General features: G+C 40.8%; 1 protein-coding gene across 1 annotated transcript; it reads left to right on the top strand.

Moving 5' to 3' along the window:
- Positions 1-6,692: 6,692 nt before the first annotated feature.
- RNASE10 (ribonuclease A family member 10 (inactive)) lies at positions 6,693-7,340 on the top strand (the record flags this gene model as incomplete). Its single annotated transcript, XM_081159488.1, has 1 exon — positions 6,693-7,340. One exon carries the CDS (start codon positions 6,693-6,695, stop codon positions 7,338-7,340), a length of 648 nt encoding a protein of 215 aa, XP_081015614.1.
- Positions 7,341-15,823: the final 8,483 nt, after the last annotated feature.

Below are 15,823 nucleotides of genomic sequence, written 5' to 3'. Positions count from 1 at the left end.
GTAGGCTGTGAGAAGACATAGAACTTGGCAAAGGGATTCATAGGTTAGATGTGGTTTTGGAAAGCTCCTTTTGTAGACTGTTGGTTCTGAAGGTTCCTGAAGAGTGGGATGGTTGTGGTTTGTTTTACTGATCATATGTTATTAACAAAACTCTTCCAACTTTACAGAAGCTGCCAAAATCATCACTCGGTTAGAAAGAACAAGACATAGTGTGACAACTCCCCCAGAAGGTCATCTAACAGAGCCAGGGCTATGCAGAGCCTGAACAAGTGAGAGCCCAAATCAGGGGAGCTGCTGTGGTTAGAGAGGGGATAAAAGGATTATAACAGTGAAAGATCTGGCAGAGGTTGTAAGGATTGGGTTCTGTGAATTGCAGCAGCTTTATGTGAGTTCATTTTACAAATGCAAATTATTATGATTCTTAATAATAACTGAAAATATCCATCTTAGATATGCAAGATAGTTTGGGGCATCAATGGTAACCAATTGTTCTCTAGACCCAAGAGGAAATGACCTAAACAGAACAGACTATCAAGGGCAAGGTAGAGAGTGTAAGGGAAGGAACAATGGTGGGATTCAATAGACCTGGGTCCCATTTCTGTTCTGCTTTAGGCAAGTCACTTAACACCTCAGGGCCTCAATTTTATGATAAAACAGGAGAAATAATTCTAGTTTTTCTTACCTGGTGGAGAAGTTTAAGGATTATATGAGGTCATTTATGTGAAAATGAACTAAAATATAAAGCTCCCTAGAAAGCCTAAACAACACTTTTGTATGGATTGGAAAAAAAACTCCTTCTCTGGGTGAAGTCAACTCTGGGTCAGTTTGTATAATTTTGTGAGCAGACCATTGGTTTCAGTCTTTACTTACCCCCTTGGCTGGCCACGTTTGAGTGGAACATAACTTTCAGAACTATTTCTGTAAGAAGAATCACACTATGTAATATTATAAGGGAGCATTTACTAGCAAGATGTTTGCCAAATATCTTTAGTAGGCTAGATCCCTTTGTGTTTGATGGGTTAGGGTAAACTGATGCTATTCCCTGACCACAACTGAGCACTCTAAGATCCTGATGGAGGTCAGTGTTTAGACATTGGGTCATTTCAAATAACATGTCTATCTCTGAAAAAAATGTCTCCCCCTAGCTGCCTCTGACCTGGACTTTTGTGTATGTGGTAGATGTGAGGGAAAAAACCCTGGGAAAAAAGCTAATGGCTTATTTGGGATCCACAACAGAGTTTGATTTCTTATTAGTAAAACATTGTTAAGCATTCTTTCCCTTCTTTTGTTTCCATGTTAAGAAACTCTTCATAACTGGAGAGACATAAGGCTGAGCTGGATTCCAATAGCCAGTCAGCTGTCCCTAGGCAGAAGTAGCTGCAACTACAGAATGAAGGAAAAGTTCCTGTGTGCACACTGTAGCAAGACCACCGACCATTACTAATTCTTTTAAACCAGTGATTCTCCAGATTCCACCTTTTATAGCAAACATGTTGCATGTCCTCTTTACTATCCTGAAGTGTAATTCATAGATAAAATAACACCTTTACACACATAAACCCGGGCAATCCATCTTCAGAGTCTGATCATTCAAAATCATTGTTCCAACAATTTTCTCCTGCATTATCAGTTTTTTCCTCTCTATTTGATCTTTATTATCAATAAACAAGTTGTTCTTTTTCCCATTAAAAAAAAGAAAACAAAGTAAAAAAACACACCTAAAAACCCTTCTCTTGAGACTCACTTTCATTTGTCTCATGACTTAGTCATATCCTGAAGTCTCCCAAATTTGTATCTGAAGCTCACTTTTCTGAACTCCAGACTCCTATACTCACTCTATTCAACTGCCACTTAACATCTCAACTTGTAGTGTTAGTAGACATGTTGAACTTAACATCACACAAGGTTGGGTGGCATGGGAGAAAATCACCAGGATATACACCAAAATGTGAATAACAGTCTTGATGAGGAGCTTGTGTGTTATGTTATACTACAATATAGAACTTCTATAATGAGTATTAACATTTAAAAAACTTTTTTATTTTGAAATAATTATTGATTCAGAGGAAGTGGTAAAGATAGTACACAGAGGTCCCATGTATCCTTTACCCAGTTTCCTCTAGTGGTTACATCTTACCTAACTACTATAATATCAAACTAGGAAATTGACATTAGCATAGTGTGTGTGTGTGTGTGTGTGTGTGTATGTGTGTAGTTTTATGTCATTTTATTTCATGTGTGGATTCATGTAACCACCACTGCAGTAAAGATACAGAACTATTTCATCACCACAAAAATCTCACTTGTGGTGCCTCTTTATAGCCACACCCATATCCCTAGCCCCACCATCATAACCCTTTGGCAGCCACTACTAAGTTCTCCATGTCATATAAATGGAATCATACAGTACATGACCATCTGATTTTTTTTTTTATTCAGCATAATGCCTTTGGCATCCATCCAGGTTGTTGTGTGTATCAATAGCTCATTCCTCTTTATTGCTGACTAATAGTCCATGGTATATAAGTACCACTGTTTGTTTAGCCCTTCTCTTATTGAAGGATATTTGGGGTATTTCCAGTTTGGGGCTAATACAAATAAAACTGCTGTTAACATTCGTGTATAGAGTTTGTGTGGACATATATTTTTGTTTCTCTGGGATAAGTGCCCAGGAGTGTGATTGCTGGGTTGTAAATATGTTAAATGTATACTTCATATTTTAAGAATCTGCCACACTATTTTCTAGGATCGCTGTACCATTTTACATTCCCAACAGTAATGTGTGAGAGATTCAGTTTCTTTGTATCTTTGTCAGTGTTTGGTATTGTCATTATTATTATTATTTTTTATGTGAGCTATTCCTATAAATGTTTAGTGATATCTCTCCACTGAAAATCTCTGGAGTTTTTCTTCTGCAGTCTTGTCCCCCTCTCCTGTTCTTCGCTGTGAACTCTAGTTGAGTTGGCTTCCTTGGACTCCCAATCTATCTTCCCAAATTAGGGAGACTGATAGACTCTGCCTGGGTTCCCCTTCTCTTGCCACATGGCCTAGAAACTCCAGGAAGTAAGCCCATCTTGTTTGTTTTCCATCTCTTGGTGATCACTGTTTTTCATTGCCCATTTTCCAATGTCTTGAAAAGCTATTGTTTCACATAATTTGTTCATTTTTATAGGAGTTTCGGGCAAATTCCAGTTGCTGTTATTCCATCTTGACTGCAAGTGGAAGTCCATATTTTAGATTAATTTACAATGAGAAATAGTGCTTATGCTTAGATTCTGTCTTAAAAGGTTTCATTGTCAACTTTCTAATAAGAGTGTCTATCTCTCTGTGTATCTATATACCTATTGTCTATCTATCCATCATCATAAATTTTGCTTAACTAGAAGTCAGGAGTTCTACTATCATAATTGCCATTACTTATCTATAACATCTGAGACATTAACCTCTTTGAGTCACTTTCTTCATTTGTAAAACGAAGCATCAGTCTATGAGCCTTAATTCCTCCTCTGAGGCTCTAGAACATTGTTTGACATATCCTCGAAGCAGTGAGCGTTGTTGGTAGCTGCAGTCCTCAGTATGTGTTATTTCTAAACAGGAAAATGGCTTTGATAGAATAATGAACATATGTTGGTAATTGCTATGTAACAGCAATAACAATAACAATAGTTAATACACATATCCTTTTACATGCAGTATCTTAGATAACATTTGCACATCCCTATGAGATATTATTCAAATTTGGAAGATGAGAAAACTCTAACCGTAAGAGGAAAAAACAAAAATAAAAATCTGTCCAGTCTAAAGGTTATGTACTTAGACTACACTCGTAGGTCCTTTCTTCATATTTAATCAAGGGTTACTTTCAAACAATCCCTAATAGGAACAAAACCACGGCAATTATAAAGAGGCAGGTGATGCGTGTAGTTGGATATGTTATCCCTGCTGACTCTAGGCAGCCAGTGGGTTCAGCAGAGGACTCTTTATTCCTTTGTCCTGTTGCAAACAGACCTCACTAGAATAAATGGACAAAACGGTCACCAAAGAGAAATAGCACAAGCAAATTGTGAGGGTGAAATGCAATAAATGCCTTACATGAAGTAAGTGCTCAATATTGATAGTTGTTATTATTATTATTGTTGCAAATTGTCAGTATCAGCACTGCAGAAAACCAGCTTGGTAAACTTTGCAGATCACAGAAGAGGCTTCCCAGACCGCCATGTGAAACTCCAGCTTGAATGACAACGTAAAACATCCTTCTAAAAGGGGCTTGTTTATGTCTAGAGAGGGTTTATATAGTGCTTTAATAATATCCAGAGTACTTTTAAAAATATTATCTCATGATGTCACTTTTAGTTAAAGAAGTGACTAGAATCAGCATTCTAACCTTCCCTGTTTTACTCACTCAGGCTGTAGGGACTGACAGTGATGTGATGGTGTCACTTTAGATATTCTCTTATCTAGGGCTAAATTATCAGAGTTGAAAAATCTAGATATTCTTATGGGAATGTGATTATTGGCTGAAGGTTGGAAAGGGGGAGTGGAGAGTGGAAAGCTGAGATAGGCTTCATAGGGAAGAAATGTAAAAATTCATGATTGACTCATATACTCCAAATGTTCTAAAATGTGAAAAGCAAAATAGTCGTTTTGGCGAGATGACCCAAATAAAGGCCAAAGGTCTTGACATTTCAGAAATAACAGGAAAGGGTTAAAGGAAGTACATATGGAGACAATAAGGAAATGACCTGGTTTGAAATTCATGGGCAGGATCAGGATGCTATGAATCTCAGGAGAGTGGGAGTAACTCAGGAGAAGAACAACTTACTGACAAAATCAAACTGTGGTTTCCCAGGCTCAAGACATTTCCTGTTTTGGATGTCTGGGTTTGCCTCAATGCCCACATAGCCTTACTTCAAAGTGCTTGTGGGAGCAGAAAGGAGAATTAACTGAGTGTTTTTATCCAGCGCTGGGTGGGGGAAGCGGGAAGGGAGTGGGCTTAGGACTAAGCCTGGATTTAAGAGCACATGGACCACAAGGTGATAATCATTTTTCTGAAGACCAACATCCAGAGACCTTCTCAGAGGGAAGACCAGTCTGGGAGGGAAAAACTTGTCATACAAGAGGAAACAATTTTGGAAGCTATTTACGTGTGTAGGTAAGTCACAGTGGTGGTGGGTGCCACATGGAACAGCATGGACTGTACTTTCTCTTTTAAAACATTTTTTAAAAAATTGAAATATTTTCAACCTTAAAGAAAAGTTACAATAATAATACAAGGAACTCCTGAATACCATTTATCCAGATGCATTGTTTAAGGAACCTTTTCCCACTTTTAAAAAATCATTTTCTTTCTCTCTAAACACACATTTTCACATATACATATAATCTATATTTTGAACCACATAGGGTTTGAGAATAGTTTGCACACACCATACCCCTTTGCCTTTAATATTTCTGGGTTCATTTCCTAAGAACAAAAATATTCTCTTAAATAATCATAGGACAATTTTCAAATTCAGTATATCAAATATTGATGTAATATTCCTCACTACTCAACAGACTATAGTAATTTTTTTCTGGTAAGGAAGGCCTCTTTTTTATTTTTTATTTTTTATAATATATCTTTATTGATTTCAGAGAGAGGAAGGGAGAGGGAGACAGAGAGATAGAAACACCAATGATGAGTCAGTGATGAGAGAATCATCAATCGGCTGCCTCCTACACTACTCCCAATGGGGATCGAGCCTGCAACTCGGGCATGTGCCCTGACCAGGAATTGAACCGTGATCTCCTGGATCCTAGGTCGATGCTCAACCGCTGAGCCACACTGGCCAGACGAGAAGGCCTCTTTGATAGGGGGCTGAGACTGACCTTGTAGAAAAAAATATGTGCACCCCTCCTCTCAGCTCTCATTGGTATCTGTATTAGTAGAGGAACGCCAGCAAGTCAGTTTGGTTTCCTTTGGTTTCATTCTTATTCCATTCTCCACTGAGAGCACAAAACTAATCAGTAGGAAATGCCCAAGTGCTAAGAGAGCCTCAGTAGTGGAAGGGAGCTGGTGCGACAAGGTGTACTTTTAGCAGGGTCCTAAGACGTGAAATTGAGCATCTCCCCCCCCTCACTTCCTACCTCCCTGCCGCTCCTCAGCTTAGGAACAAGAATGGACTATGTACAGTACTTCTTCTATTTTCTTTCATCTTTTTGGGGGGAAGAGTGGGTAGCAAGGAGAGTAATAAAGACCTAAAGGAGCAAAAATAAATTTGGGATAAAAAAGAGAGAGATGGTCTCCTATGGCAATTCTAGTCCTTCCCTGAGAGTAAGGTTATCTACAAGAATGTCTCTCAAGGAAAGTGTGACACTGTACCGGCTTCTCTTCTCAACCAGTCTCTTGGGTTCCTTGGAACTAATTTCTGTTTGAGAGTCAGTTGATGTCAACTTTCCTCCACAAATGAACCGATTTTAGAACTGCTTCCCCTGGTGTTTCCTGTCCTGCAGGATCCACAGGTTATTACACAACAACAGGGAATGTGGTGGGGAGGGACCGGTGGTGCCTGGAGGGGAGAGGGTAGGGTGGGGAAAGGGAGAGGAGACCCCAAAGGCTATGCTGTCAGGGTTTAAGGAGTCTAGGGTCTCTACTGGAACCAAGTTTCACCTCAAAGTCAGTCCTTTCTTTTCCCTCCTCCTTTGCAGGCAAAATGAAGCTGACTCTGGTGCAAATCTTTTTCATGATGTTACTGCTGTTGCTGGGCTTGGGGATGGGCCTGGGTTTGGGGCTTCGGATGGCTGCTGCAGTCCTGGAGGAGAGTGACCAATCACTGAATGAATTTTGGTCCAGTGACTCAAGGGACAAGGCCAAGGCCACAAAGGAGAGAGAGGGCACCCAAACATCAGAAACCCTGCTGCTTAGCAACAAAGGCGTGGTACAACCTGGCTGGCCCGAAGAGCCCATCGTCAATGAAGATGAAGTTGGAGGAAACAAGGTGCTCAGGGCTGCTGCTCTCTCTCGGAGCAGCAGAGACTCTCCCGAGCTTGATCTGATGGCCCGGGAGTGCAATACCATGATGGCACACAAGATGAAGGAGCACAACCGCGCGTGCATCACCGAGTACACATTCATCCACGAGGAGGTAGAGACAGTCAAGGCTGTCTGCAAGGAACCCTCCGTGACCTGTGAGATCCCGAGAGGCAAGTGCCACAAAAGCTCCCGTCCTTTTGATTTGACATTTTGCAAGTTATCCAAACCAGGCCAAGTCACTCCTCACTGCAATTACGTCACTTTCATTTTTGAAAAGTTCATTATTCTATCCTGTAATGACATGAAGGTCCAGGTGGTGTCTGGATAACAAAGCAACGTGTCATCTTTTCGCCCACCTTCTCCTCTCCCTCTTTCTCATGCTGTTTCCCTCCTCGTAGGTCTTCTGCAAAGAAGGTTCTGGGAAGAGAGGCTGGCTTATTTTTTATCATCCCCCCATGAAAAGACAACTTTTTTTGCCCAAGGGCTCACCTACCTTGCATCTCTTCCCTGGGGTTAGAAGTGGCAGAGCAGGCTGACGATGCCTAGATTCTCTGGGCTCTTCCTCTCTCAGGGCCCACCTCCTGCCCTGGAAAGAGATTAGTGAAGGTGGCTCTAGGCTTTCCTGTGGTCCTGGTCATTCGTCTGTTCCCTGGTCTGTTGGCTTTTGGGTGTGGACTATAAGAGTTGGATGCTTCCTTTACCCATGTCCTTCCCCCCATGAAAAGACAACTCTTTTTTGCCCAAGGGCTCACCCACCCTGAGCCTCTAGGGCAATAAAACTCCCGGAGGTTTCCACATCCTCTGACAGGTTCCCACCAGCTTCTCTCCTAAAGGATTCCCACACTGTCCTCCTGTTTCCCCCTACCAGCCTCCACTTTGGACAAGTCTCAGTGGTCAGGCTTTTATGTGACTGTGGAGATGATCTCAGGAAAGCAACTTACCAAACACTCTGAGGGTACCTAGTGGCTCAAGCAGAAAAACACTGCTTCCATGGCTGATGTAACATGTGACAAGAGGCTGATCACCTCACTCACCAGGGACAGAAAATTAACTCATTATAGTCTAAATGCCGCCTCATTCACAAAATCTTTACCAACTCCTTCAGCTCTGATGTAGCTCCCTCTTTGCCTTTCCAGTGTATATGCTTTAAGTCATATAATAGGTCCTCAATCCCTTATCCTAAATTTCCAAAGCTCTGAAAACCAAAAGGTTTTCTTCCAAAGGCTTCAAAACTCATTTAGATGCAAAATCAGACTGAATTGACTATGCAAGGCTATTTATTATCTTTATTTATACTATAAGACCATTCTACATTTTACTGAGGAAATAGCAATATGTTTGATTATGAATACTTCAGATAGACTCTTCTAGGGGTGTTTTAGTACAATCACTCTCACTTACATATTACTGGTTTTTAAAATCTTAAAAATTCTAAATTTCAAAATGCATTGGTCCCAAAAGTTTCATGTAAGGGATCATGGACCTATATATACTATTTAATTAGTCCTTAATTAATTTGCATATACAATGTATGACCCTAGTATAGGGCATAAGTGCTTTTTTTTTTTCATGGAAGCAACTATAAGTTTCTTCTATATTCTTCAGTACATTTATTGATCAATGATTACCTGGTTATTGATTATCCAGTGCTTCTCCAGAAATTATAAAAATTGTATAAAACAGAATAATTTAAGAGGAATAAATTTCCTGACTCCTGTCAATTACTGCAGTCTAATAAAAAGAGATGAGTAGCCTAATGCCTGTTTTAGAGGGCTCAATATGGATTCTTTTCTTTTTAAGACAAGCAGGAAGAAAACTATCATTGTATGCTGGGCACTCTTCTAGATGCTGTCACATACCTGGTTTTATGTAATCCTTGTAGGGGGTGATGTTATATTAGCTCCATTTCACAGATGATAAGTAACAGGCTCAGAGAGGCCAAGTTTACCTTTCCCAAAGTCACCCAATTCATAACCAGCTGACCTGTAATTTAAATGGGTGGTTCCTGCCTTCCTTTCCACTTCCCAGTTTGAGGCACCATTCAGTCTGCTCACCTGCATCCCAAAGGGAGAGGTTCGACTATAAGTAGAGTCTGGGATCTGGATTCTGGATTCTTTGCCTTTGTGTCAATCAGAAAGCATTTATTGTGCAAAGCACGTATGTCCTGAGTAATACAGGAAAATGAGCGAGAGCCTGGGTGGGTGCAGGAGAGAATCTCTAGGCTGAGCCCTCCTCTCGGGCATGAGCATAGGACCATAGTATGACTTTAAAGGCCCAGCATTCTAGATGGTTATGGATACTCCCCAATGTGATATAAAAAACAAACAATTAAACCATTGTAAGAAAGTTCAACAGAGTTTGGATTTTTCTCAGGATGACTACTTTAATCCTTTTAAAAATACGAAATATATATATATATATATACATATATGTATATATATATATATCCAAAATCAGTGTCCTTCTTGCTCTCACTCTCATTCTTGCCTTCTTTTTGGCTGCTGCATTGTTAACTTTGGGTGATGTAGCACTGAACATAATGTGACTGGGAGGGAGGGATCAAAGCCAGAAAATGAGTCCCTTACTATTTGCAAGACACTCAAATATTGTCTTCAGAACACTCTATACAAGTTTTCCTCAACCTTGGCTGCTTATTAGAACCATTTTATGGAGCTTTAAAAAACACCGTAAGTATAACCCCATAAGTATGATTAATCTGGGTTGGGACTTGGGCATCAGGTGAAGCCCAAGGATCTTGGGGCTTCTGCTACTATTCTTCCAGTGGCAGTTTTTCTGTAAATTGGTGTTTCAAAGACTATTAACAGAGATGCTAAAATGATTTGGGAGATGCTGGGTCAAACAGAGTTAAGTAGGTTTTTTTATGCGGATCTCACAGCCTTTAATATTAACATGTCTTGTGAACCTCTAAGAAACGGAGAACATATTCTGCATTTCAGAATTCATTTCACCTGGAACTCCTCCTCATTAGTCATTTAATAAACAGTTTCTAGAACTAGTGTTTGTAGGAAACATTATTCTACACTTTTCTAAGCTTTGTTCATCTAGTACAGTTATTATAGGGCCCACTTTAAAGGTTAACATGTAGATGAGAGTATAAAATAATCTATACTCAGATTACCAACTAATCTTATGTGATATTTTCTTGGGAATCAGATACCCCAGGGAGAAAATTGAACCTCTGACACTTAAAAGCAATTGTGACCATGGACAATAACTATTGGTTCTTAGAACCTCATGTTCTTTCTTTGTAAAGTGAGATAACAATAGTACCTACTTTGTAGGGTTGTTATGAGTATTATATGAGATTAAACGACCCATAGTAGGGCTCAATGAATGGCAGCTGCTTTTGGTGGTGGTATTGCTGAGCTCACCGCCCACAGAGCACAATAATCTTTTTGATAGCATACTTTTGGAAGTACTACGATACACAGTGCAATACCATTAGCATGGGGCTCAGTTTTAGGCACACTGGCCAGTATGTGGATATGTGGGGTTTTGTAGAACTCCTCAAATTACATTCTTTGGATGACCCCCACATTTTATTACTTGAGGACAGCGCAGTCTTTAGACCTCAGTGAACAGGGCCCCTGCCCTGAGCCTATCCCCTTAGGGGTCCTCTACACTTAGAACTGTCTTTCACACAGAAAATCACCCTCTGGTGTCTGGGACCTACAAGGACAAGCAGTGACATCTGGACGAGGTATCCTGAGCTTGGATTGACACTGTAGGCCTGTGTCTCATTTCTTTCAACCAGCTGCCTCCAAAGAGTTCTGAGACTTGTGCCTATGGGGTCATCCTAGGGCCCTGAAGCCAGGCCCTGGTTGCAGGAGGGTGGTCTGGTAAGCAGATGGCTCCTCCTGGCTGGTGTGGGATTTCTTTTGTGGGATCACATAATAGCACGTCACCAGAATGGTGCTGACATATTGATTTTGGGTGACTCCAACACATCCTGTACATAGGCTAATTTAGGACTCTGGGTCACCAGTGGTCACTACTGGTCTTTGGACTTAAGCATGTGTGTGGGAGACTTTCACCCATCTATGTTCCTACTGCTACTCCTGGTCTATAGCACTTAACAGTGGCAGGGGGAGCATTACATGTTCTTTTTCCTGTGAACCTCCAACTGCTGGTACCAGGGTAGTTACTACATCCCTTTGCAGGCTCCATACCACATGGAAGTATGGGGGTCTGCTCTTGTCTCCTCTAAGGACTTGTGAGACCACTGTTCTGCAGTGCCAATCGGGCACTTCCTATCAGTGTCCTCTCTTGGATCTCATTGATGGGTGATGGTATACTCTCTGGGGTTGGTCTTAATCTGTGCAAGATGAAGGATAGTCATTACTTGCATAAACAGGACTGCTCTTCCCTGCCCTTGTCTTCCCTTCTGGCTGGTGGCAATGCGTAGAAAGCAGGAATGCGGTATGGTTAGTTATGAAAGAGGTCACATCCTAGGAATGCAGTGATTATGGCCTAAAGAGTTCAAGAGAAAATATGATTGAAAGATGTGTTGTTTTATGTTTACACTATAAAATTCCAAATGGCAAATTCCCCATGAACAAGAAAATGAATTATTCTCATTTTCCTGCATACTCCAGGTGCTATGATCTGAATGTGTGTCCTCCCTCCCCTCCAAATTCACACGTTAGAATCCTAATGCCCAATGTGATAGTATTAGAAAGTGGGGCCTTTGAGAGGAGATTAGGTCACAGAGTCCTCATGAACAGGATTATTGCTTTAATAAAAGAGATTCCCCAGAGCTCACTAGTCCCTTCTGCCTTCTGAGAACACTATGAGAAGTCTGCAACTCAAAAGAGGGCCCTACCAGACCATGCTGACACCCCGATCTTGGACTTCTAGCTTCCAAAATTATGAGATATAAATTTCTGTTGTTTATAAGATGCCTGGTCTGTGGTATTTTGTTCTAGCAGCCCAAACAGACTACGGTACTAGGCAAGACTTGCATTTGTGGCCATTATCAACCATGCACAGTAACAGAGTAAACTTTTTTTTTTAAAATTCAAGGTAACCTTTGAGTCATTGTAAGCTGGTATTCACAGGCAGACTGGATGATTCAGTGTCATGAGTCATGAAATATCCAGCTTTTAATAAATGGCATTAGGAAACTGTAGGGGCAAGAAGATCTATTTCAAATCAGACAGGTTTTGAAGAGCCATGACAATGTGCTACCTTTTTCTTGTGGTGAAGCATCCAAAATTATCCAAGAATGATACATTTGATAATAAAAAACATAAAGAAATGGTTCCTAGATTTAACAGGAAGAGATAGTGCCTGGACGCTACAAAGAATCTGCCTGTGTACTGATTGGACAATAAACGAACATGCATCTTTTCTCTACCCATAATCCTAAATCTTCATTGATAAGTCATTATACTTCACTTGGGCCCACAAAATGTATAATATATTTTAAAATCAAAATGTTTATACAGATAAGGGACCTATACTCCTTTCTTCCCCCTCCCCTATTTGGCCAGGGCCACCCACACCCTAGAAGTAGCTTTGCTTGTAGCCAAATCCAGGGTAATGTCTCATGTTCATGTCCTTGACACAGACTCTCCTCAAATCTCTCAAGTGCTCACTCTTGGCAGGCAATGTAGACTAGCTGGGCCCCCTTCAGCCCTTTTTTTCCCCAAGGTGGTGAAGCTATAACATCAGGCAGAGACTCACACCTGGTGGGATGAAAAGGGACTCCAAGAGACAGAGTTGTTGCTATTTTTAGCAACACTGATTTAGCATGTAATTTCCTGCTGTTCCTGCCTCCTTACTCTGCATCCTACTCATAAGCCTGCCCTTTCCTCTTCACATTTGCAAACTGGGCTTCAGTTGGTCTCTAGAAAGTGATTCCAATCACAGAGATGTCACCTCCACGAGCAGTTGGGCTAGCTCTTTATTAGAATTAGGATTCAGAAACCAGGTAAAAGTTGGATTTAGGGGAAGAATAAAGGGAAGAGAAAAATGGTGATTTCAAGGCTAAACAGAAGGACTATGAGGGAAGTGTGCATTCACATTGAGGCATAACAGCCTTGCCTATTTATGTTGGATTTTAGGAGACATTGGATGTCAGCTCTCCAACATTTAGCATAAGGCTGGTGTTTGGAATTACATCTTTATGAACTTACTGTGTATCCCTATACACAAGGATATAAAATTTTAACTTCAAAAAATGAGTGGGATCTTTAGCACTTTTATAGGTGACAACAAGAATAACAAAGAGCAGAACAGCACTTATTCTGGAAATGCTTTTGCATGAGGTTGGCAGTGTGGTAATTACTGGGTATCCATTCATTAAAAAACAACAACAATTCTACAACAACAACAAAACTAATACCAGGCATTGTATCTGCCCTTATAACACAACCACAAATGAGACCCGTAGGGGATAATTATGATAGGAAGAGGGAAAGTGATGCAATTAGATTCAGCATTTGGCACTGCTCTGGAAAGCTGCTCTGGCTAAGTTAGGCCAATAGACAGCAAGCAACTGCATTAGCAGACTGGGGTTAGGAGAATGTATTTCCAAGGTGAAGGAAGGGTATCCAAAGGGTAGGCTGATAAACATAAATATCCTTTACTGGGGAGGTGTAGCCACAGCTGCTGGGAGCGTGCTGAGAATTCATGGCGCACTCTTCTCTGGAGAATTGCCTCAGGTGCGAGAGGGCCACCTGTTGGCAATGCCGAAGAGGTTTTGTTCTTTCAAGGGTGGCCCACAGCCAATGACTGACTGATACAGAAACAAGAACCTGGACCTCTTGCCTTAATTTTATGTCAAACATGTTCTAGAGCTTCCAGTGGGGTCAGGTTTGGGGCTAGACTTGAACCTAAAATCACATCTTTGTTTAGCTTTTTCTTCTTCCCTACCCTCCTTCCTTTAATTCCTTAAAGGTTTCTCCTGAAAGCATTCTCTCAATAAATCACTAGCTCAAGAATCCCCATTCTAGGTTCTGCTTTTAAGCCACCTGGCCTAATACCTTTGCTAAGAGCAAGGCCTGACAGGGGCTGGTTCTTTAAGATGTACATATTCTTGGGAAGGGATGGAAAATTCATTTTACTTGAAGATCTTCAAGGAGCTAAAGGGCAAGGGCCCAGGTTGAAGGCCACTTCAGGCAGGCAGGCAGGGTAGACTCTAGAATGTCAGTGTGGCATAGTGGTTAAACACACAGAATCTGGAAATTCACAGCCTATGTTCAGATCCTAGTCCTATCATCTACTAGCTGATCTTGGGTAAATAAACTCTCTCCTCCTGTTTACCAGTAAGTGGGGAATATCCTGAGCAGAACTAACAGAATGTCTTATACATTTTAGAAACTCAATGTATATGTATTGAATAAACTCATATTTTTTGTATGGCTTATTCTCAAACATTGGCTAACATGCCCTGATCTTCCTTTATATATAGTCAATACCACTCACAAAAAAGATGGATTAGATCTGCTGGCCCTTAAATCAAGAGTGTTATCACTACACTATATTTCCAACTTTCTTGAGTCAGCCATCTCTGGTCAATATTGGAAACTTATAGAAGTTGCTTGATAAGAGCATTAGGATTTTTAGTTACTGTGGTGGCTTGAATGTCCCCCTATTCATTGATACTCTTCCCTTCAAAAGGTGAGCTTAAATCTGGGGGGGAGGAGCAGGTGTGGGGTAGAGGGGTTCAATAGGGAAAAAAAGGGGAACATCTGTAACACTTTCAACAATAAAGATAATTTTTTTTTTTTTTTTTTTTTTAAGGTGAGCTTAATTCCCCTCTCCTTGAGTGTGGGCTCAACTTAGTGATTCACTTTTTTTTCTTCTTCTTGATTTCAGAGAGGGAGGTAGAGGGAGAGAGAGATAGAAACACCAACAAACAAACAAAAACTTCTGGAGGACTTTAAAGGAGAGATCTACAACAATACAGTCATAGTAGGGGACTTTAACACCCCACTGACTTTACTGGATAGATCTTCCAGACAAAATATCAACAAGGAAACAGTGACTTTAAATGACACACTAAATCAGATGGATTTAACTGACATTTACAGAACATTCCACTCCAAAGCTACAGAATAGGCATTCTCCTCAAGGGCACATGGGACATTCTCAAAGGCAGACCACATGTTAGGACACAAAACAAGTCTCTACAAGTTCAAGAAAATTGAAATCATATCAAGCACCTTCTCAGACATTTACACAATGGAATATTATTGTAAAAGTATACTAATACTCTTGTAAAAGTATGACTTGTCTACAGCTATAAAAATGAAGGATCCCTTACCCTTTGAGACAGCATGGTGGGGACCTGGAGAGTATTATGCTAAGCAAAATAAACCAGTCAGAGAAAGACAAGTGTCACATGATGTTACTCATATGTGGAATCTAATAAACAAAATAAATGGATGAACATAATAGATCCAGAGACACAGAGGCATGGAATAGACTGACGAATCTCAGAAGGAAGGCAGGGAGTGGGTGGGTGGCAGGGAGAGATTAACACAAGAATTTAGCCCGGCCGGGTGTGGCTCAGCGGTTTAGCATCGACCTAGGATCCAGGCGATGGGGGTTCGATTCCCGGTCAGGGCACATGCCCAGGTTGTGGGCTCCATCCCCAGTCAGGGGTGTGCAGAAGGCAGCCGATCAATGACTCTCTCATCATCGATGTTTCTGTCATACTCTCTCTCCCTCTCCTTTCCTCTCTCTGAAACCAACAAAGATATATTTTAAAAAAAGAATTTATATGCATATATGCATAACCCATGGACACAGACAATAGTGGGGTGAAGGCCTGGGGGAGGGGTA

Source organism: Miniopterus schreibersii (assembly GCF_964146895.1).
Source record: "Miniopterus schreibersii genome assembly, chromosome: 1".
NCBI classification, from domain to species: Eukaryota; Metazoa; Chordata; class Mammalia; order Chiroptera; family Miniopteridae; genus Miniopterus; species Miniopterus schreibersii.
The sequence above is the reverse complement of the archived record's forward strand: the minus strand, read 5'-3'. Positions and strand labels throughout refer to the sequence as shown.